This window comes from Salvelinus alpinus, chromosome 2 (genome assembly GCF_045679555.1).
Source record: "Salvelinus alpinus chromosome 2, SLU_Salpinus.1, whole genome shotgun sequence".
Lineage (NCBI taxonomy): Eukaryota > Metazoa > Chordata > Actinopteri > Salmoniformes > Salmonidae > Salvelinus > Salvelinus alpinus.
Genome location: NC_092087.1, coordinates 34,588,500 through 34,613,026, shown reverse-complemented (window position 1 = coordinate 34,613,026; position 24,527 = coordinate 34,588,500). Strand labels below are relative to the sequence as shown.

The following is a 24,527-nucleotide window of genomic DNA, read 5'->3' as shown; positions in this document are numbered from 1 at the left end:
ATGGTTATTATTACCATACCAAACCATTTTTGTTATTACCCATAGTAGTCCTCATGAGCTCAGTTGGTAAATCCTATGTCATTTTTACAAGTCATGGCTTTTCACCTGGAGACGGATACATTATTGGCATACTTTTCCCATTCATAACAGCTGACAAAGTCCCCTATAAACCATTCATGACAGGACTGTACTTGGTGAAAAACACCAGCAACAGTATACAAAATATGCATATGGTTAATAAGTCTAATATATTTCCGAAAATACTGTTATGAAAAAGAGGAGCTTAATCAAGTAAGGTAAACATAGGTTTATTGAGTTTAAAAAAACAGTGTTACAAAGTGTTGTCAGGCAATTTTTAAATCAAAATAACCAACTATTAGTGTGACCATAATGCCCAGATACAACATTGGTATCTAAACTGAAGGTCCTTTAAACCGATTACTCACAAGGATAATCCACAAGACATTTGGGACACAACATTATTCCTTCAAGAGTTCAGACTTCAACCAGTAAGGTTTTGTTCTAATTTTTGCCATGATATATTCCTTGCAGTGGTTGTGAAATCCTTTGATCAGTTTGAGTTGCTGTACTGACACTCAGTACAATTTAAATTACACAACATTGTAGCTTAAGATTACATGTTGCTTGTGTTGGGGTGTGGAGGAAGTACTGCTGTCCTCTTGGTGGTGCTTCTTTATCAGCTGAAATTATCCAGGACATTCCTGCTGCCATGAAGATGTCAACGTGTGGTCCCTGGGAGCACTTGCTGTTTGCGCACTTTGCTGAACAACTCCAGGTACTGGGTCATGGTGTCAACACAGTCCGCGGGCACATAGAGGCCCTCAGGCTTGGTGGCGAACACAGAGGGCAGCTCCGGGATGCTGGGGCCCAGGAAGCTTTGCATGAACTCTTTCATCAGGTTCCAGCAGTCCCCAGGGACCACACAGGGACAGTACTCCACCTAAACAAATAAAGAGATTTGATCGTGGACATCAGTTTAGAAAAAGTGTAACACAGATCAAAAAAACCTTTACCCTCCATTTTGATAATTGGCTGTACAGACCACTCACCTCTACTGAAATGCCCCTTGCGCTGGAGCTCATTGTTATTGCTCCAACCTTTATCAGGAAATCACAATAGCGGTAGCGGGAACCACGGCTCTCTACCTTGTGCCCCTTGGCGTTCTGGAAGTGGCTTTTCAGCTTAATCATGAGCACGTCAAAGTTTCCATCTGCTGTGAGGCAGGGACCTCCTTCGAACAGGGCTAAGCAGCTCAGGGGGGTTTCTGAGTTATGCATCACATACAGGAGTTTGGTGGGCTGGCCTGTGACAAACAGAGAGAACAGAAAGACGGTTGTTGCTCCCTTGTGGGTATTTGAAGGATGTAGTCCAATGGATTACATGACAAGATACGAAAAACAATTTTGTTTATGTCATAGCTTTGCAGTACAACTTTAGTTACCACTGGCATTTCCTGTGGCATGGTACGTCTCACAGTCCACAGTAAAGTTTCCCTGCTTCACAGCGCCCAACTGCTCCAACTTCTTGTGCAGAATGTCTATTGTCTGCTGCACACTCTTTCCCTCTGCCAAAGGCACCTGACACACACTAAGCAAGGGAGACAGCACACAGAGTATAACTGTTAATAACATTAAGATATTGTTCAGCATTAACTTACTGATTTCCAAAATCACATATTGAAACAATGTCAGATCTGAATGGTGATATAAGATGATAGGAAGCTTGGAAGAAAAATCAACCAGGTAACAGATCATTGAGTTGTGTACTGTTTCATGTGGATCCACATGGGATCTAGGGCCATGTAAAATACCAAGTGTGATAAGTAACGTAGCTAGCTAGCAATTTACATTTTGTTAGATACAAGTTTGATTTAAAAAAAAGCAAACAATAGAATCTCACCAAGTCACCCCCATTGATTCAAGACGTTTGTTATTTTCTTACTACGAAAATGAACACGCTTCCTGCTGAAAAATTGTCTGTTTCCGGTATTAGGAGGAAATTAGGTAATCTGTCTGCGCCTGCGTTTTTCTCGTGCGAAGAACATTTTAATACACTCATTTTGTTCATATACAATTTTTGAAGATGGAACAATTCCAATATATCCAGTAATACCTACCAAAGACATATGCGCTGTTTCCTTTTCTAAATGTCTCTGGTATTATGTTTCGTCTCCGATAGTACGTCACTTCCGTTGGATAAAAAAAAGCACGTGTGTTCACTGGAACTTTGGTGAGAATTTCCAAATGAGCTACTTTATGAATTGTTAAACTAACTAGCTAGATTAATAGTACATTTCGAACAGGTCTGTATAATAAACTAGCACAGATGCCGAAAGTGAAGAAACCCAAAGGTGGAGGTGGGGAGAAAAGTGGCGACGGAATGGTTGCGCTTGCTGACCAGATTCTTCAAGGGGATATGGTTCGAGTACATGGCCGAGTGAAGAACAGGGATCAACGGGGAGAAGATGAAGACGAGTACGTGGACGAACGCCTATCAAGGAAGATCCTGGAGCAGGCACGAATCCAACAAGAAGAACTACAGACAGAATATGGTTTGGCACCAGAGGTCAAGAAAAAGCAAGCCACTGTTTTAGGTAACGTTGAGGTGCAAGCAAGAAAATGCCTATCTGCTTTTGTTTTTTTGTCTTGCTAGCTAGCTATCCACAACAACCACACATTACTTTACACTTGACTACTGAGAACTTTTGCATGGAGGTCAATTCCAGTCATTGTTATTCTTGAAGTGTTGTGCTATGCTCAGTTATACTGGTGGTACAGTTTCATGGGATATGGATGTTGTCTTATATCCTTGCAGGGCCAGATTCTCAGGATGCAGACTCTGATGAGGAGTGGCCGGCACTGGGTGAAGCTGGGGCCGGTGAGGAGGAAGAGGCTAACTGTGGGACAGAAGTGGTGGTGGACCCAGAGGATGAGAAAGCTATGCAGATGTTCATGAACAAGAATCCTCCCATGAGGTACAGCATGAGGCCCCAAAACTCTGAGCCAAACCACTGAGCTAAAAACCTTTATTGCAGTGAAAAATCTTGATGATGAATGATTTGCCATTTTTTATTTTATTTTGTGTGTTAGACACTTAGATTCAATTGAATGACAACAGCACTATCATGCCATAAAAGGGAATTTCATGTTGTCTGTTGTTGTCCAAAAAATAATCATAACTTTGTAGCTGAATATGGATTTCCTCAGTGTTGTCCTTGTTCTGTTTTTTCCCCCAGGCGAACTCTAGCAGACATCATCATGGAGAAGATCACAGAGAAGCAGACAGAGGTAGGGACAGTGATGTCTGAGGTGTCAGGAAGACCCATGCCCCAACTGGACCCAAGGATCATTGAAGTGTACAAAGGTGTCAACAAGGTAAGCCGTGCACCTGCGTCCTCCTGTATTAATTTGCTTGGCCACGTGTTATTGTCCACTTAATCAGATTTCAGTCAGAACAGTCAGAGGCGGAATATTACCAACTATTATTAACTTGTTTTTTTCGGTTGGTCCAGGTTCTGTCAAGATATCGTAGCGGCAAGCTGCCCAAAGCTTTCAAGATCATTCCAGCACTGTCAAACTGGGAGCAGGTTCTGTACTTGACAGAGCCTGAGACCTGGACTGCTGCTGCTATGTACCAGGCAACAAGGTCTGATAAAAAATTTACAGGATGATTTGTTAACATCTATCAAAAACCTTAATTTAATTATTAGAAAGCACCTTATGGATATTCATGACCGACTCTTGATTTTTCTTCTTTCTGAACAGAATCTTCTCATCTAATCTGAAGGAGCGAATGGCCCAACGGTTCTACAACTTGGTGCTACTGCCAAGGATACGAGATGACATTGCAGAATATAAAAAACTAAACTTCCACCTGTACATGGCCCTGAAGAAGGCTCTTTTCAAGCCAGGGGCATGGTTCAAAGGTGAGACAAATCAAGAACATGTATCAAAGGGGAGAGAAATAGTCAGGTAGATAATTTAAAAGCTTGGTTTATAATCAATGTATGGTTGCCAGGATGTAATAATGGGGGGTGAAAGTAATTAAGATAATACACATTATCTGTCAGGTATTCAAAAATTTTGCCAAGGATATTACTTAGTGGGTTTTGTTCCGAGTTCACTTTGGCAATCAGCCAAAAGACAGTCATTGTCACTAGGTGGCAGTATTATCAAACCAGATCACAGACTGAACCAGATTTAGAAGGTTCTTTGTGAATTTGGTTGGGTTGCCCAAAAAGTTACATATTGCAGCTTTAACATTTCTTGTGCATTTGTACTATGTGTTGTACAGTATTTTATCTATTTGTTTCCAGATAATGACTTTGTACCCCTTAACCCAGCATATTAATGCGTGTTCACACATTTCTATTTGTGTGTTCACACATTTCTATTTTTCTCACTCAGGCATCCTCATCCCGTTCTGTGAATCTGGAACATGTACTCTGAGGGAGGCTATCATCATTGGCAGCATACTCACTAAGTGCTCAATCCCTGTACTGCATTCCAGGTAAGAGACACTCTTTTACCTGCGTTATGTGTGCAATTTTGTAAGGTCTATGATGCCCTAATGTGACTGCTCGGCTTGCCACTTGGCTAGGGACTTGGTTTTTAACCGTGGCAGCTTGACTGTTGCTGATCATTTAAGTGGGAATTCATGTGAATGTATGGTACAACAGTATTTAATAAGGTAGTAGAACAGCATGGCTTGTCAGAAAATAATGTAGTAAACAAATGACTGATTCTCTCTGCAGCGCTGCCATGCTGAAACTGGCAGAGATGGAATACAATGGAGCCAACAGCATCTTCCTGCGACTCTTACTGGATAAAAAATATGCCCTGCCCTTCCGTGTCCTGGATGCCCTTGTCGGCCACTTCCTGTCCTTCCGCAGTGAGAAGCGTGTCCTTCCTGTGCTGTGGCACCAGAGTCTGCTTACCCTGGCACAGCGCTACAAGGCCGACTTGGCGTCCGAACAGAAGGCTGCTCTACTGGAGCTACTTAAGGTGCAGACACACCCCCAGATTTCTGCAGAGATCCGCCGGGAGCTGCAGAACTCAGAGTCCCGTGATCTGGAAACCGCTATGCCTGTCACAATGGCCATGGACTGAGTATGGAGCTGAGTACGCACCCTCTCTTTCCCTTCTTTCTCCCCAACGTACCATCATTCACTAAACTGCCCACAACACATACACATATGAACTGTTTTCCCCCTGCCAAATGCTCTATCATTGCTATGGAGACGAGTAAAGGCCACGAGATGGATTCCAGATTAACATTCATTCAACATCCTGACTATCAAAGTGATATTATGGAATTCCTTTCTGATGTGCAAGTGAGGATGCCATTTACAAACTGAAATACATAACTGTTGTAAACATACATTACATTTATTGAGTGGAAATGATAGAGATGTGTTTGCCAGTTTTGAAGCAATGTCGGTTTCACAAGTAAAGATAATGTACAGCTGACTTGTTTGTATGACACCTACATTTCCAAATAAATTTAGAGAAGCAACAGCACACGGACCCTTTTGGTGGAAAAAAAACTATTTTCAGTGAGTGTATGTTTGTAACATGGTTAAGTAGCTAATGAAGGAAAATTATACAAAATACTATTCAAATGTTACTGTAAAAATTAACAATTTGAATAAATGATTTCCTTGGTTTAAAGTGAAGTGTCTGAAGTTGCATTGTTACCATTCACAAAAAAATCCCAGAGATGCTGACTGGTATCCTGGCCAGGTGTGACAGCTCGAGCGTTTCCGAAATTCCCACAGTGTTGGGGGCAAGAGGACATTTCACAGCTAGCTAGAACTCGTTCCGATGGATGCCTATTCCCGCTACCCAAAAACAAATCTGACTGAGATAGTAAGTCTGGATCATGGATGTTGAATAGTCCTGCAGATCTGCCCCCTTTAAAGGGGCAATCTGGGATTCAAACTAACAAAGCACTCACCATGCCACTTTATTTGGTAAACAGCTGAGGAATGGGTCAGGAGAAATGTAACCACTCTCAAATACATAGTATACACAAGGACTCTCACATATGGATACAAGGACTGACTATCCATGAGATCAAAATGATAGTTATGTTTCACGATATGGATCACTCCAATATATTGGTATCACTCTGCGGTGGAGGGATACATCTGAGGTGAGGATTTACAGATTTACTCCTGTGTACACCTGTGTCACGGCTGGGGTCCGCCCCTATATATAGACCCCATGGCCGCGACACACGTTCTCTTTCATTTTCTCGGCGGATGGCCGTATGGTTTGAGGTATAAACTTTCTGAAGTTCGCTTGGTATGTCACTGGTAAGTGTAATATCTTGCGTGGATGTATATTCACTGGCTGTTTGCAGCCTGGAGCAGCTGGCCACATGCCCAGCCCCTCTTGAGTGCTGCATGCGGTTGATCTGTATCTTCTGCCCGTGGTTTGTCGTTTCGTTAGCAATACACTACGACTCCGTGTGCGTTAAACCGGTAGGTAATAATGCAGTTGGCTTAAAACAAAAAAACAATTCAAAACCTTTACCTGTTTGCTGTTTTTTTGTCTGCCTGTTTTTCCCACAGGGGTCTGCCCCTGTGTTTGCAGAGGTACTGGGTAATGTATTTCTCACCGGGTTCCTATTCCACCAAGCGGGTCACGACATAACTCTCCCAGGGCGTCGGACCCCTGCTCCGTGGCCTTGTTGGCTTGGCTGAACTTATGGCTTCCCTTTGTGACAGGTATGATGGTGGTATCCCCACTGGGGATCCGCATACCTAGTGTATGCACTTCCTGGGTTTGAGTCACACGGTGAGGGCGGTGGAGCGCCCTACTGGATGCCTGTTTTGTGTGGTGTTCTCAGAACGCCTGCACCTTGGAGGCCATGCGTGAGTGGGTCAGCCAGGCTCGGGCTCAGGCTGGGGACGAGCTCCCTCAGGAGTGGTGCGTCAGCGAGCTGTTAGTCTCTACTGGACCCAGTACCCCTCCCAGGAAGCGTGGCCAGAGCCACCGCAGGCAGAGCTCGTCTGCTACCAGTCCTGGACAGGGGCATGAGTCGGGCCGCTGGGACCACCTTGAACGGAGGGCGCATGCCCTGCGTCAGGAGGTTGATAGCTTCGATGGCGAGGACCGCTGTTCTCTGTTGGCCAGTGATAGGCTGTTCCTGGGGGGTGATGCTGGCACTGTTCACCCCCGTGAGCGGGACTACCAGGCTGACAGGCCATCAGAAGCCGCCAGCGGGGCTTCATAGTCCCCAGTGGCTCTGCAGGCCTACCTGCAGACTCTATTTTCCTGGCTGCAGGAGGGCACATAGGAGATCCTCTGGGAAGTGATGGAGGTGTCTCGTCTGCTTTCCCTGCTCCAGAGGGATGAGGCCCACGTCAATGGACGGGCCATGGTGCAGGTGGTTACCTCCTGGCGCCATCTCTGGCTGGCCCAATCCCGTCTGCCACCTGCTCTCCAGAGCACATTTGCCACTCACTCCATCACCCCAGGGCTGACGTTTGGCCCAGGGGTTGATGACATTCTAGAGCAGACCAATAAGGTTCGCAGGGACCGGGAGACCCTGAGACGGTTCATGTTGCCTCCTCAGGATTGTTTATCCTCAATTACCTGGACGATTGGTTGATTTGTGCCCCAACCAGGCCCGAGGTCCTGTCAGACAGAGACATGCTCCTGACCCATATCGGCAGGCTGGGCATTACTGTAAACGACAAGAAGAGTCAACTGACGCGCACCCAGAGAGTGGCCTTCATTGGCATAGAATTGGACTCAGTCCTGAGAGCACGCCTGCCCACCAGAAGGGTTCAGGCGATCTTATCTTGCCTCGACCACTTTCGGCAGGGGCGGGTGGTATCCGCCCTGACCTTTCAGGTGGGGTGGAGATGCTGAGGATGTGCCGCCGGGAGCTGGTCAGCACAGACGCCTCCCATCGGCTGGGGGGGTGTGACCAAGGGCAGGTCGGCCAGCGGCTGTTGGCTACCCCCTTGGAGCGGCAGGCACATCAATACACTAGAGCTCTGAGCTGTACTGCTGGCCCTGCGGTCTTTCCTTCCACATCTGAAGGGAAGACATGTCCTGGTGAGAACGGACAACACCACAGTGGTGGCTAACATCAACCATCAGGGTGGACCTAGGTCCCACCACGTCAATCTTAAAGCACGGGAGCTACTTCTCTGGGCTCAGGGACGTCTAGTGTCTCTACACGCAGCGCACGTACCTGGCATCCTGAGTGTGGCAACGGATATGCTCTCAAGGGAGGGCCCGCCACCTTGGGACTGGAGCCTACATCCCCAGGTGGTGCAGCACCTGTGGGACAAGTTCAGGAAGGCGCAGGTGGACCTGTTTGCCTCCCTGGACAATGCACACCGCCCCCTGTGGTACTCCATGTCGGAGCCACCAGGGCCTCTGGGCTTGGAAGCTCTGGCTCACAATTGGCCAGGGCTGGAGCTTTAGGCATTTCCCCCCTTTTTCCCTGATCCAGGCTGTGCTGGACAGGACCAGGATGGCAGAGCATCGTCTGCTTCTGGTGGCCCCATACTGCCCCAGACGACCCTGGTTCAGCCTTCTCCTGTCCTTGTGTGGGACACCTTGGCAACTTCCCCTGAGACCGGACTTGCTGCCTCAGGCCGGGGGAACTCTGTGGCATCCGAGGCCGCACCGCCTCAGTCTGTGGGCTTGGCCACTGAAAGGCACCAATGGTCCATGTTAGCACTACAGGGGATGAAATGAACACCATGTAGAGCACAAGGGCTCCGGCTACAACCGTGGCATACCAGTTGCGCTGGCGGTTGTTCTGCTCTTGGTGCACTGGTATTGAGGTTGTGCCCGAGTCATGCGGGGTGCAGTATGTCATCTAATACCTGCAGTCTCGCTTGGATGAGGGTTTGACAGCCTCTACACTGAGAGGGTATTTGGCTGCAATATCTGCCTGCCATGTGGGGTGGATGGACAGGCCAGTGGGGCGCCATCCCTTGGTCTCCAGCTTTATGAAGGGGGTTTGTCACCTGCGTCCAGCTAGGAACCCCTCAATGGCGAGCTGGGATCTGGGTGTGGTCTTGGCCGCTTTGACAAAGCCGCCTTTCGAACCGTTTGAAGTCTGCCTCCCTGAAACACCTCACTATGAAGGTGACTTTTGGTAGCGATTACTTCCATGTAGAGGGTGGGTGAGCTCCATGCTTTTTCAGTAAGTTCTGAGTGCTACCGGATGGACCCCGGGGGGAGGAGTATATCTCTCTGCCCCAACCCTTCATTCCTCCCGAAGGTTTTGTCAGACAGGCATGTGAACATCCTTTTATTCTGTCTGCTTACGACCCCCCGGCAGTGGCAGTGGAGTCTGGACTTCCCTCCGGCATGCTGTGCCCTGTGAGTGCACTGGCTGCCTATGTGGAGCGGACATGGTCAGTGAGAACAACAGACCAGCTCTTTGTCTGCTATGGTGACAGAGTCCTGGGGGCTGGGCTATCAAAGCAGAGGCTCTCTCACTGGATCGTGGAAACGATTACGACAGCATACCGCCTGGCTGGCAGGCCAGTGCTGGGATCTGTGGTGGCACATTCAACACGAGGTATGGCTGCGTCCTGGGCTCTCGCTGATATCTGTGCTGCAGCCAGGTGGGCTTCCTCTTGCACCTTTGCTAGGTACTATCGGGTAAATGTGGTACCTCCCTCTGCGGTTAGTTCAGGGGTCCTCCCCTTCTGGGGACTGTGCCGGGACCCCCCCCTTCCACATTGACGGCCCCTGCGTCTCGGTCCCGCGCTGGGACTTCACCGCTGGCTGGCCAGGTCCCTCTAGCACAGACTAATCTGGTATGGGTATACCAATATATTGGAATGATCCAATATAGTGAAACATAACCAAGGTTACGTATGTAACCACGGTTATGTGAGCTATATGGATCACTCCAATCCTCCTCCTCTAGAGGCGCCTCAAAAATGATGTAGAGAACATGTGTCACGGCCATGGGGTCTATATATAGGGGCGGACCCCAGCCGTGACATAGGTGTATACGGGAGTAAATCTGTAAATCCTCACCTCTGATGTATCCCTCCGCTGCGGAGTGATACCAATACATTGAAGTGATCCATATAGCTCACATAACCGTGGTTACATACGTAACCTTCGTTTGAACCATGTTTTGAAGCTTACAGTGTTTGTTTACAATTCCATTCTTTATAAACAATGGAGTAAAACAAGCTTATATTTTGGGTTCTGACCATTGCTCATGAGGCATTTCTAAGTTATATTCTTCAAGAATCAATAGCTGCATATTAAACCAAAATTGGATGTACCAATCCCAGATTACCCCTTTATTGGATTTAATTGAATTTATAAATTAATTAAATCTGACATCATCCTGATGTCATCAAACAGTCACCAATTCACATAAAAAAAACTCTCCAATCCATTAATATGGAATAATATCACCACAAACTCTCTCACGCACGTCCGCACACAAACACCCACGATCTGGCGCACCCACTAAACACATGCCTCCTTTTGTTGGAGTGTGTCCCTGGCTATCCGTAAAAAAATAAAAAGCAAGAAAATGGTGCCATCTGGTTTGCTTCGAACATTGTATAACTTTCTGTCCCTGGAAAAGACCAGTCGGGCATCACCATCATCTCTAAATAGTATCACAAAATAGAGACACATTGGAGGACTACAGTGAAAACAGATTATGAATATGATGAGATCTCCTCTCTGACCAGAAAGCTACCGTTCAAGCTACCATTCACCAGCTCTGCAAGAGTTATGTCAAAATACAAGCAACCTATTTTTTTAAATGTTTTGTATTTGACCGCTCCTTCGGTCAAAACAAGAAATGTAAAAATTTTTGGTTGCTTGTACATTTTATTTAAACATGGTGGAAAAATTTACTCAAGTATGACAATTTGGTAAAGTAAAGATACCTTAATAGAAAATGACTCAAGTAAAAGTGAAAGTCACAGAGTAAAATCCTATTTAAGTAAAAGTCTAAATGTAAAAATAAAATAAAAAGTCATTATATTAAGCAAACCAAATGGCACAATATTCTTGTTCTTTAAATTTACAGATAGCCTGGGGCACACTCCAACACTCAGGCATCATTTACAAACAAAGAATTTGTGTTTAGTGAGTCCGCCAGATCAGAGGCAGTAAGGATGACCAGGGATGTTTTCTTGATAAGTGTGTGAATTTAACAATTTTCTGTCCTGCTAAGCATTCAAAATAGAACGAATACTTTTGGGTGTCAGGGAAAATGTATGGAGTAAAAAGTACATTATTGTCTTTAGGAATGTAGTGAAGTAAAAGTAGTCAAAAATATAAATAGTAAAGTGTAGACACCCCAAAAAACTACTTAAGTAGTACTTTAAATAATTTTTACTTTACCCCACTGCTGATAGGCCTATGGGAAGTACACGGTGTAACGCAGTAAATGACAATATGCATATTTTTTGAGTGACGAATGTGTTTTGACATTATAACGCTTTGCAGAGCTGGTGAATGGTAGCTTTCTGGGCAGAGAGAACATCTGGTCATATTCATCAGCTCCTTTGCCTAGATACTAATGCATGAGGATAGAAACAAATCCATCCATGAAGCCAGTGTAGTCACAGTTTATCATTGCTTAACATACTTCTTTCCTCCAACAGGTTTGCAGGGAGCAGAAGTGTGAGGTTGAGCTATTTCCTTTGTCCATCCACTAACTGGACCATTACTTGAGTCTCTTTCCTGTTCAATGGGCAAACCTGCAGCTTTTAGGTGCTGTTTACATGTTCCTGGCCTCAAAACTTTAAAAGACAGTACCCCTGAGCGCCAGCAAGCTATGCATCTATGCTGAAAATGCCATTACAGTGTCAGAGCTTCTGGTAAACACAAGATTTGTTTTCAAGTTCCATTTGCTTTTGCCATAAGAATGAGTTTTGACTCAATAAGTCACAATAAGTGTGCTATTACTTTGTTTGTTATAGTAGGTTGAATATACTGTCATTTTGGTTCTATGTTCTGCTTTTCAGTCAGTGGGAACCTGTTTTCTGTTGATGTAATAGCCTACATATGTATTTATCTGTTATGCAGCAGTTGGAGCTTATGGTTGATTTAATGTAATGTGTGTGTTTTGCAGCAGTGGGAACAGTGGTGGCAGCAGTGGTGGCAGGGTTAGAGTGGGACCTGGCTTCTGTGTTACCCTCTGACTTCCTGGAGCCAATTCTTCATGGCATACCCATAATCCCTCACAACCTCCATGCCTTGCGCAGGCATGTCCACTCCTACATTGCACTGGCAGCCACAGGTAGGGGCAGACATTTGGTAGCTCATGGCGAAGTGTGACTGTTGATACTAGCAATGCAGAAACATTTAGGCCTACAAGTCAAGTATTTTAGGAAGCACCCACCAGTAGTTTTAGCATAGAAAAACAAGCATCTCATTGTTATTCTATGTAATAGGTGCATGTGAAGAGGGCATGACAGTGCCTATTCCCCCTCAGAAGACTAAAAACATTTGGCATAGGCCCTCAGATCCTCAAAAAATGATACAACTGCACCTTTGAGAACATCTTGAATGGCTGTATCACGGCTTGGTACAGCAACTACAAAGCACCTGACCACAAGGCGCTACAGAGGGTGATAAGTACGGCCCAGTACATCACTGGGGCCGAGCTCCCTACCATCTAGGACCTCTATACCAGGCAATGTAAGAGGAAGGCCAAAAAAATTGTCAAAGACTCGAACCACCCAAGTCATACACTGTTCCCTCTGCTACCACATGGCAAGTGATACCACCGCACCAACTCAGGAACCAACAGGACCCTGAACAGCTTCTACCCCCAAGCTAAACAATACATTTTTTGCAGTAACTTGCACTGACTCTATGCACACACATACTTACACTAACACCAACACACACATGCATACTTACGTCATACACATATTCACATACGCTGCTTCTACTGTCTATTATCTATCCTGTTGCCTAGTCACTTTACCCCTACCTCGTATCCCTGCACGTCGACTCGGTAGTGGTACACCCTGTATATAGCCATGTTATTTGTACTCGTTACTATTATACGTGAGTCACTGTGTATTTATTCCTCGTGTCACAACTCAGCATTGTTGGAAAAAGACCCGTAAGGAATCATTTCACACTTAGCCTACACCTTCTGTTTAAGAAGCATGTGACAAATAACATTTTATTTGATAAAAAAATATATACTTGTATTTTCCTTGTTTGTCTGGCTTCTCCCTGGAAGTACAATCTAGTCGTTCATTCCACAAGGTAAAGAAAAAAGGCCTCCTTTATTCAATAAGGAAGCAAACTGGTTTAAAAACATAGTACAAATGTAATTGTTTTCTCTGGGCCTTGGTTGGTGAGGACTCTAAGTTTGATGTTTTACAGCTTTTCATTTCACCCTTCCTAGACAATTTCTTTACTGCTCTGTCCTCAAACAGGAGTATCTCTGCTGCTGCTCCGACCAGTTGGAGGGTGTGCTGGAGCTCAGCCTGCCCCCCTCCCCCCAGGCACCAGGGGCTTGTCGTTCAGGGATGCCCGTCCCAGAGGTCAGCTAGACCGCCACTAACATTCAAGACCTACTGGGATAGAGATGACACCAAGCAGACAATCACTTTAATGGGTCTTTCTTAACAATGACTTTGGCTTATTTTACCATAGTGACCATAATGAGAAAGGTGTCTTAACTACCCCCTACGACAATTTTTGGCAGAGAAGTACTAGCTCAGTCACTATAACAATGTATGTGATATGAAGAAACATGTCTTTTGAGATGAATTGTGATCTTTTTGATAAGATGTCCATGTGTCTTTCTGTTGACATTTGTTTGAGTTCTTTATTTCATTGCTATGCACTTGGTGTTTTAAGGACATTTTAAAACTTTGAAGTTACTGTTGTTAGCTTCAGGGAAGCTCTCTGAAGAGTTACCACAGAGGGCTATCCTTTTAACTGAAATATGCTATTTGTGATTTTGCCAGCTGTTTTGCACTACATTTTTATTTCAATGTTTGCGCTGTGTGAGCTTGGTGAAGAGAAGACATTATTCACTATTATTAAAATGCTGCTTTTAATTTTGTACCCCTTCTGACATCTCTCTCATCCTGCGAACATCAGTAAGTCAGGACTGTTACGAGTGTTGTAATACACCTATATGTTGACTAATGCCAGCAGAATTTGATCAGCACAAACATGCATTGTTTTCTGGTATCAGCATTCTACTATAATCAGCCTACTAAATCAATAGTAATGCCACAACTATCATATGTCGCAAACGAGGTCAAAGACAATGATAGAATCATTCATGTGGGTATAGTTTCATTTCCGTTTTTTAAAATGATTAATCAGTGGGATAGAGCATAAGGTGACGCAAAAGATAAGCTGGGAACTTTGGCAAACATGGATCACAACCTACATATCATTGCTTAGATTAACCTGCATGCTGCATCTATTACCTGGCAACATATTTTTAAGGTTGTGTGGACAAAAAATTGACAAAAACGTATTTAGGTCACTTAAGGGAATTGTTTGAAAGGTTTGTAGTTCCTGTATAATACTGGAAAAAAATGTTACCCTCCTTTGTCGACCACTCTTGTATACATCTAAAACCAAGAGTTATACTGTATTTCCCTTTACATTTAAAAGCATCCTATTAAAAATGCAACTAAGTATTCATCAGATTCCAGTCACTGAATAGCAACTTGATGTTGCAGCCCCTTGTGCGAAGCTTTGTGTGCATTTTGTTACACATTCAAGTGAACCCTGATAAACATTTGATATAATCATCAGGTTTCAATAGTCTGATTAGGCAGCTCCTAGGCACTGTTTTTAATAACACAAATAATGTTAAAATGGAATAAAGTTAATCAAACCTGGTCATAATTATGAAATGCCCAGAGGGCACATCATAAAATAATAAATACCAGTCTTTGGCCACCTGCTGTCACCCTGCTGTTACAGGGAAACAAAAACACATCCTTGTAAATTAGTCAACTCATAAAAATGTCCCATGTATTGGTTTGGACTAGTTCTTCAGTTCACTGGGGAAGTTACACATTAACTAGTTACCATACATGCTAAAGACAATAAAAGTCAGTTGTAGACCCTGCAGCTCTGCAGGCCCAGATGAATCTGTCTGATTATTTATTTTACCAGGCAAGTCAGTTGAGAACAAATTCTATTTACAATGACGGCCTACAACATGGTGATTGAACATAAAGAGAGAACAGTCGCTAAGTCCGTCGTTGTAGCATGTGTAGATACTGAATTTCGAGTTTTAATCACTTAATAATTAATAAACAAAATATACATCACTAAAAACACTAACTAATTGATAGGTCTACCTTTACTTGTTATTTCTGTGAACTTTCATTATCCTCCCTCATGAGGGAGAGAAATTTGAAAATATCTTAAAGATATGTTGGTTTTTGGAAACAGAATTTCAAGACACAAGGCAATGTTTCTTTAAACTTACAGAAGGCAGAAACATTTCTCAAAAGTTTAATATAAGTGTTGATATTAGTTGGCAGGGGTCATTATTGTGTTTTAATGTATTTCTAATACCTTTTAAGACTTTTTCTGGTAAAAAGTAAAAAATAATCCCTTTTCATCTGTTTGACCAGAAATCAAAGTCTTCGCTTATTCCACATTTTAAGGATGGAAAATGGTTTACAAATGTATATATACCTTCCTTTCTCAAAAATATAGATTCTTAGCTTTCATTTGACACTCATTTTGACATGCTCCTATGAACATCACATGCTGGTGCTCATGGGTCCTTTTACATGGAAATAACCATATTTCAATATGATTGAATTAGACCTAGCATACTGTTTATATTTTAATGCAGTCATCTCGGTTTTCATTTTATGCATTTTATAAGTCGCTGGTTTGTATCAATTGCAAAGTATTTTTATTTGTTGTCAACTTTGTTCTGAAGTTATCGGCGGTCACAGAGAGAAGGATAAAGCATGTGATTCTTTTAGCAGAGATCTTCTGTGTATAAAGTGATGTGCGAGGGCAAAAAAACATCTAATGATGCACTTTTTATATGGTGGTTGGCAGGCAACCAACTTTAAGGTGCATTACAACCACCAACTGGACTGAAGTGTGAACCTCAGTTCATCTTTAAATCACCCACGTGGGTATATGCTCCTAAAAACCAATCAGGATGCTGACCACACAGCTCGAGTAACGTGCGTTGCAAAAATATGTTTACACACATGTTATTCAATCATTGCACCCACACTGCTCGCATGGGTCAACGATCATCTGCATAGCCAGGCGCTAAAATAGAACTTGGTTCTATTTGTGACGCTCGACGCAATGCAAGTCCCGCCTCTCCCATTGCCTGATTGTTTTTTAGAAGCATATACCCACGTGGGTGATTGAAAGATGAATTGAATTGTCAGAGTAGAGGACCTTGTGCATTTCAGGTAAAATAACAACCCTATGTTTATATCCCAGGACAATTTAGCTAGCAACAGCAAGCTAGCTAGTTAAATTGCCATGAAAGTTGAATTATTTTCGACCTGTCCCCAAATGAATATAGTTGGTTTAGAGTTCCTTTTGATATTTCAACCTGCGTGTCCTGATCATGTTTGGATGTACAAAATAAACGTGCACACGCGTCCGGTCTAGTCCGCAAGTTAAAATACAAGTGTTTGAGTGCAATATTAATAATGATGGTTTTGGGAAACAGCTCTGAGATTTAACGATTCTTCTACGAAGGTTCTAATGATGAACTTAGCCTTCAGATGCTTTTGGGATACCGAGCCCTGATAAAGTCCCTAACATCCTGAACAAAAGTGCACAATTTAGAAATCAAAATCCCAAAGTCAACATTGAAAACCCCCCAAAGCCAATTGGAACTCAATCCAGACAAATGTCACTATTAACAGCTACCTCCATGAGTGACGCCACTGGTCCCACGCAGTCAGGCAGATCCAGCTGGTCAAAGGACAGAGGAGAGGATGCTGTCCTCGCTTATTTCTCCGCTGGGTTGTGCTCTGATGCCACCTCTTGCCAGGGAGACCGCCAGCTGGTCCAGAGGCCCTAAACTCCTGCAGTCCGACTGAGGAGAACTTGCTGTGGCACTTCAGGATGCCCTTCCGGTGGGGCGTGCGGAGGGGCAGAGCTGGGCCTGGGGTGTCTGGGCAGAGTCACTGTTGTTTTGGGAGGAGTAGTAGCCATACTCTCGCTTGGCTGGTTTCTTCAAGATGCCTTTGCGGGGCAGCGATGCAACATGTGGGGGCTGGGCCGGGGGGGAGATGTCGAAGACCTTCGTTAGTTCCTATATCACTGGGGTCGGAGCCTCTCTGAGGACCTTCTGCTTCAGGCTGCCTCGTCTCTTCAGAATGCCCTTGGAGGGTCGAACGGTGGTCGCATAATGCATGGTTTTGGAGATGTTGCTCTCCTTGCACTCCCGTGAAACTGCAGCAGGCAGCGCACCTTGGAGCTTTTCTCCAGTAAGGGCTGGGAGTTTCGACGCAGCCAACTGTCAATGCTGGCTGGGCCTCCAGACTGCTGTACGGATGCAGAGGTCTTCTCACTTTGTTGTACCAATGTCGCAGTCTCACTCTCGGCCAGTAGGATGTTCTGATAACCCCAGTTGAGCCACCAGTGTCCAGTGATCTCCTCTATGGTAGCTCTGCGCTCAGGTTCCACCATTAGCATCCAGCGAATCAACCCACAGGCATCTGAGACAGGGAGAAAGAAAACATACCAGTGATTACAACTGAGATACAGCTCTGCTGGGCTACAATACGATATAACTAAAACACACCACTTCAGGGCAGATATACATCCCAGTGAGGAGAGGCTGTACTCTGTAAAAGACTCACCTGAAGTGTTGGTGGGTTTGTGGTAGTTTCCAGTGTTAATCTGCTAGACCAGGTTCTTGTGGTTGTGCCCATCGAAGGGCATGGACCCGTGTCCACATCGAGCCCCTTGTATGGCTGCCCGTTAAACATTTCTGGAGAAGCATATATAGGGCTTCCATAAACATCTGCAGGTACTCATCATCACAGTACAGGTTGGACAGCCCAAAGTCAGCAATCTGGAACATCATTAAAATAGAAGTTACCATTAGGTACATTCACTAAACAATGAATACTAGGAACTACAAATACAAGTGAAAGTAGATGACGGGAATCATTTGCCACCCGTATGTGAGAGTTGTTCATGTGTAAATTCTCCAAGCACACTAGTGGAGCGTTAGGTCAATTCCATTTCAATTCTAGTCAATTCTGGAAGTGCACTGAAACTCTATTTCCAATTATCTACAATGCTTTTCAATTGGGAAAATTTTCTGAATTGACTGGAATTTAAATGGAAAATTGAACCAATGCCGCTGGAGTATGAACGTGTGAATGCCTCAGGCGTGCAAATGCGAAAGATTGTAGATTGTCACAGGTGCTGAGACAGTTGCTCTTTGTCCTTACCTTAATATTTGCGTTTCCATCTAGTAACATTTTCTCTCCATGAAGGACATAACTCTACCATTACAATTTACAATATAATTTATGAACAAAATACCCTTTTCAAACATCTTTCCCATAAATACAGGTATTTTATCAACCAGCACATTTGAGTTCAGCCATAATATTTGTTGTAATATTTGTTCTATCTTTTCAGGGGGATGAAATTGAAATTGTAGCCAGCTCTGCAATGCTTGTTTGAAAAAGACAGATACTTTGAAAAAAGTATCACTTTCAATTAATCGAAAATGAGACATGGCAATCTGCACAAAGGCAAAAAGGCAATTTTTAAACAATGGATGAGCTTTTCTTATTAATCTACTTGAGAACCATTCAGGGTTCAAATAAAACTTTTGAATGAGTGAAGCTTTTAGAGAGAGGTTTAGTGCTTTTATATTTAATAATCTCAACCCACCCAATTCATATTCATTATATAGATATGCTCGTTTTATTTTGTCTGGTTTAGCGTCCCAGATAAAGTGAAATATTTTTTGCTCATATGATTTCAAAAGCAGATCATCAGGAGTAGGCAGCGTCATAAGTAAGTGAGTAAACTGAGATATGACTAAGGTGTTAATCAGGGCAATTTTTCCATAAATAGACAGGTATTTACCTCTCCATGGTTGCAGGATCTTGTTTTCTTGTTTTCTATTGAAATTCATTGTGGAGAGCTTATTTATATATTTTGTGATATGAATACCGAGTCTGTCTACTTCACCATCAGCCCATTTTATAGGTAAGCTGCAAGGTAATGTAAAAGTAGTATTTTTTAAGGATCCAATACGTAATATTGTACACTTATCATAATTAGGTTTTTGTCCAGAGAGTACAGAAAAGTTCTTTAATGAGACATTGCAGGGATCTAGCTTGCGGACTTAACATAAAACTTGAGTCATCGGCATACATGGACACCTTTGTTTTTAAGCCTTGGATTTCTAATCCTCTAATGTTATTGGATCTGATTTTAATAGCTAGCATTTCGATGGCCATAACGATGTGGTGACAGCGGACACCCTTGTTTAACTCCTCTTGACAATTCAAAACTATGAGAAGTAGCCGTTACTTACTATTTTACACCTGGGGTTGCTATACATTATTTTTACCCATTTTATAAGAGAATTACCGAAATTGAAAAAATCAAGGCATTTATAAATAAAATCCAGTCTTACTTTATCAAATGCCTTTTCAAAATCCGCTGTAAATACCATTCCTGGCTTCTTATATGTTTCATGATCTTCTATTATTTCTAGTAGTTGTCGTATATTATCTCCAATGTATCGTCCATGTAAAAAACATGTCTGATCAGGATGAACAATACCTGGTAAAACCCTTTAAATTCTGAGTGCTATGCATTTTGCTAATATTTTTGCATCACAACTGTTACGTCCAGTCGTTGGTGGTAAAATGACCGGACCAAGGTGCAGCGTGATAGGCATACATTTTCTTTATTAATGTTCCACCAAAAACAATAAAACGAACGTAAAGCTTCGTAGTGCAAAACATGCAACAAACAAAGACAAGATCCCACAACCTAAGGTGGCAAAACAGGCTGCCTAAGTATGATTCCCAATCAGAGACAACGATAGACAGCTGTCCCTGATTGAGAACCATACCCGGCCAAAACCTAGAAATAAAGAACATAGAATGCCCACCCAAATCACACCCTGACCAAACCAAATAGAGACATAAAAAGGCTCTCTTGTCACGTTCTGACTATAGTTCTTTTGTGTTTTCGTTGTTTTAGTGTTGGTCAGGACGTGAGCTGAGTGGGCATTCTATGTTGTGTGTCTAGTTTTCCTGTTTCTATGTTTGGCCTGATATGGTTCTCAATCAGAGGCAGGTGTTAGTCATTGTCTCTGATTGGGAACCATATTTAGGTAGCCTGTTTTGTGTTGGGTTTTGTGGGTGGTTGTCTTCTGTCTATGCACCAGATAGGACTGTTTCGGTTTTACACATTTTACACATTTTATGGTCTTTATTAAACATGATGAACACTAACCACGCTGCGCTTTGGTCCTCTCCTTCGTCCACAGAAGAAAGCCGTTACATCTCTAAGGTCAGGGCGTGACAATAAATCATACCTAGTTTAACGTTTCTGTGACAAACAGTGAATTAGTTATTGATTTATACCGCTTTAAATGGCATTTTATAGATTTGATGTATTTCTATAAAATCTCAACTGGAACTTTTCCCCAAAAACAAAGGTTGTAAACGTATGCTAGACATTTATAGAATAAATCATATCTAGTTCGATGATTCTGTGACACGGTGAATTAGTTATTGATTTTTACATTTTTAAATGGCTTTTGGCGAATGTCTGTTGAATGTCCAAATGTGTGAATATAAAACCAACTTTACCTCGGTGTTTGAATCTCCGTCCGAGATTCCAAGGAAGAGATGGGTAGCTAGCTATAGGTGCTTCCAGGACAACTGAGAACTCTAACAAAGTCGAACAAAACAATGACGGCTTACCCCGGCCAAACCCTAACGACACTGGGCAAATTGTGCGCCGACCTATGGAGCTCTAGAAAGAGTACCGAGTTAGAACTCTGAGTTGGTCAACAGACCAGAAGATTGTGGGCTCGCTCCTCTGCTTAGGCGTTGCTGACGCCTGCCAGATCTTACAAGACCTACATTTTGGTTGTTTTTAAACAACTAATTGGACATCAGTTAAATTATTAGAATTCCATTTCATTCGTTTTATTGCGCACATTTGCCTGCTGTGTAAAATAGAGAAGAATGCACGATCTCTACTTGAAAATGCATGATCTAAGTGTAGCCTGGCGAAAGTAAACCCAGCACAGGACACAAACTAATTTGGGGTTTATTCTGTCAACGCTTACATTTAAAATAGGATAATGTAGAAGGGAAATCACCGCAAGGCGAGGGTAATTTTAAGTCTAAATCACAATCAAGTGAAATAAATATGTCAGTAAAGTGCATAAAAAACAATGAGGACAATAAGTACAAAGTGAAATACATAAATGGTAGTGGCTCTGCTATAAACACTGTCCACATGATACCCTAACCCCACATGGAACAGTAGATCCTAACTCACCCATACAGCAGCTTCAAATGATGTTATCAACTCCACAACGTGGTTCTGAGAGCACTGGTATTCAGCTAGCAAGAAGCTAACGTTCTCATGTCAATCTAAAGTAACGTTGGACCCACGGTGGATTTCAACAACTCTCAAGTGTAAATTGCTTGCTCTCACACACGCAATCTCATAACCTAAGACACTCAGTGTTGCCAATTTAGCGATTTAGTCGCTATATTTAGCGAGTATTCAGACCCCTCTAGCGACACATTTTCAAAAAAGCGACTAGCGACAAATCTAGCGACTTTATCTGGTGCTATTGGAGACTTGGAGACTGACGTGAAAGTCCGTCCCAAAGCACTCACAGGCGGCCCAGACCTCATGCAGCAGTCCCTCCCAGCTGCAGCCAGAGCAGGAGATGTTCACCCCTCCGCGTCCAGACTGCAAATGAATCGCGCATGCGGGAAGCCGCCGCTGGCTGAGCCCGCCCTGGCTTACATAAAAAAATAAAAAATAACCTGAATTAGGGCCAGACTAGTTACCATAATTTTCTCACATTGCCATTGACATTTTTTTCTATTCTCTCTTTTTGGTCCATTTAGATTGTTCATGTAGATTGTATAATTATTTTTTTTAAATGATATGGTTAAAAATGTTAATGTTTTACTGTGACTTGTTGTAGGGCTCCTAAGTGGACCATAATGTTAATAACCAAACAAAATTAAAAATAAAATTAAAAACTAAGTAACTCCGCCAGTGTCTCTCTTGGGTCACTTTTTCCGGTCCCAAGCCCAGGATAAAGGAGGAGGGTTGGAATTGTGACTTTAAAAAGACAAGAATCAACACAAAGTTCATTTGTAGTTCTAAACATATTTAGGGTGTTTTTTTACTCACTTTTTGTCTCTCCCACAACATTATTCATCTCTCCTACAGTGTCCATCACAATTACATGGCCAATTATGCAAATTAGGTGATGTCATTTAGCAACTTTTAGGACAGCCAATAGCTACTTTCCTTACTGAGGAGTTGGCAACACTGGCTAGAGGCGTCACGACCGACCCTGCTCGTTCTCAGGTTGTGTCACAACCGGCCATGATCGGGAGTCCCATAGGGTGGCGCACAATTGGCCCAGCGTCATCCGGGTTAGGGAAGGGTTTGGCCGGGCTAGGCCGTCATTGTAAATAAGAACTTGTTCTTAACTGACTTGCCTAGTTAAATAAAAATACCACATCATGGTCGCATTCCCCTGCTCAGACATTGCATGCATCAACCAATGGTTGCGTGCCACGTCATCGACTATATCATCCACTGACTGGCGTTGTAAGATCTGGCAGGTGTCATTAACGCCTAGGCAGAGGAACACGCCCGATATGTTATCGAACTCTGTCAGTTCATGAGTGGCATGCAACCATTGAGCAGGGGACATCTGAGCAGGTGAACGCTACCGACATGTCGGTCGCTGGCACTACACTTCTCAGTCAATCCTTTATCAGTTAAAGCTGCAACTTCATCTATTTTTTATGTTCGAAAGCTCCAATATGTCGCTAGTGGTCACCCAATGTAATGCAACAGGAACAATATTGTGCTTTTAGCCTGCCTGAGGACAGCTGTATTCAGTGTATTATGTATTTTGCTACCTGTTGTGAAGACATTGTAAAATGGAATTGATGTATCTTTTCAATCTTGTGTGTAGCTGTTATCGCATCCAGTCTAGAATTTCCAACAGCCTAGACTTTGTGCTTTCAAGACAACTGGGAACTCTGGGGGAAAAAAATAGGTCAAACCATGACTCCTTGACCTTCAGGTCGGAAAGTCTGAGCTCTCAACAAATTGTGTTGAAATCTAGAAAAAATACCGCATTCTTGCCAGAGGGGTCTCAAAAAACACCTGTATCCACATAGGTACACAGTGCAGCTTTAACTAGCTGTAAAAAAAAAGTCACTATCACTCCAGGGTATCAACATTTGGCATGTTACAGTTTAACTGCACTCCCATCGAAAGACCTTGCATTGCGCACATACCGTGCGAAAGTAGTTGGAGAAAGGAGAGGGGGACAGTATTTCTCCCTGTGTATTAAGTTGGTCTGTTTTATTTGGTATACTGTTTTGTCAAATATGTTTGTATATTTTGTTATATTTGTTAATATATAAAAAAAGAAAAACAATATTTTTCTACTGCCTTCTGGGATATGTAGTTCACTGCCTGTTAGGATAGACAGGGCCAAAAAGGCTCAGGTTTTCCATCCTCTCTCTCTGACAGGGCAATGTGTGAAAAGTGGTATTTGTGATGATTTTTTTATTTTAAAATACAATTGAACCTGGGTCCCTGCGACTGTCAGTTGAACACTTTATGACACCAAGAGGGTGGATTTCTTGGTCACTAAACTACCCCCTTCCTTTGGAACGTGCAGTCCCTCATACCCATAACGACGGAGCAAGCTTTCAATAGACTTCCCATTTCTTACACCATGTAGCAAATTTGGGGGGTAGCTCAACTGAGTTGACCCCCTTTCATGCCCCATATTCTTTCACTATTGTCAGCCTGGTAGGGTTCGTCTTTGTTGAGTTTGAGTCGTGTTTGTTTAACATATGTTCCAATCCACATTTAACGTGCTCCTTGAGAAGCTTTAGTCAGCTGTACTACTTTAGGGGCTCATCAAATCCTCACCTTGTCATCCATTGTGTCCCAAGACAGTGACGCATGTTGCAAACCTTACCCATAGCCCTAATAGATTTATAATACTGGTGTATTTCAGAGACCTGCGCAAAGACTCCTCATTAAATGCCCCCAATTCATTTGATTATTGTTGTGTTTGATGATTCATGCAATATTCCAGGAACTCCACTACAATCATTACATGAGGTATAATGTAATGGCATGATCAACTGTCACAAAAAAAAACAAATCTCTGCCGGTAGCTGATAAGGACCATTTATTTTCCAACTCGCAACATGGATTATACATTTTTATGTAAAGAGCTCTCTCTTGTGGCAAAAGTAGTCCTACATTTCATGA

At 43.1% G+C, this 24,527-nt stretch overlaps 2 protein-coding genes and 1 pseudogene across 2 annotated transcripts; 1 reads left to right on the top strand and 2 right to left on the bottom strand.

Annotated features, from left to right (window-relative positions):
- Positions 1 to 292: 292 nt before the first annotated feature.
- Positions 293 to 2,092, bottom strand: med20 (mediator complex subunit 20). Its single transcript, XM_071375431.1, has 4 exons — positions 1,921 to 2,092; positions 1,463 to 1,608; positions 1,071 to 1,324; positions 293 to 961 (listed from the first exon to the last, which is right to left on the bottom strand). Exons 1-4 carry the CDS (start codon positions 1,932 to 1,934, stop codon positions 740 to 742), a joined length of 636 nt encoding a protein of 211 aa, XP_071231532.1. The 5' UTR covers positions 1,935 to 2,092; the 3' UTR covers positions 293 to 739.
- bysl (bystin-like) lies at positions 1,982 to 5,695 on the top strand. Its single transcript, XM_071375422.1, has 7 exons — positions 1,982 to 2,614; positions 2,836 to 2,995; positions 3,257 to 3,395; positions 3,533 to 3,666; positions 3,786 to 3,946; positions 4,428 to 4,530; positions 4,775 to 5,695. The coding sequence occupies exons 1-7, from the start codon at positions 2,347 to 2,349 to the stop codon at positions 5,127 to 5,129; spliced, it is 1,320 nt and encodes a 439-aa protein (XP_071231523.1). The 5' UTR covers positions 1,982 to 2,346; the 3' UTR covers positions 5,130 to 5,695.
- A 7,450-nt stretch (positions 5,696 to 13,145) lies between these two features.
- Positions 13,146 to 24,191, bottom strand: LOC139540753 (NUAK family SNF1-like kinase 2; annotated as a pseudogene).
- Between the last annotated feature and the right edge of the window lie 336 nt (positions 24,192 to 24,527).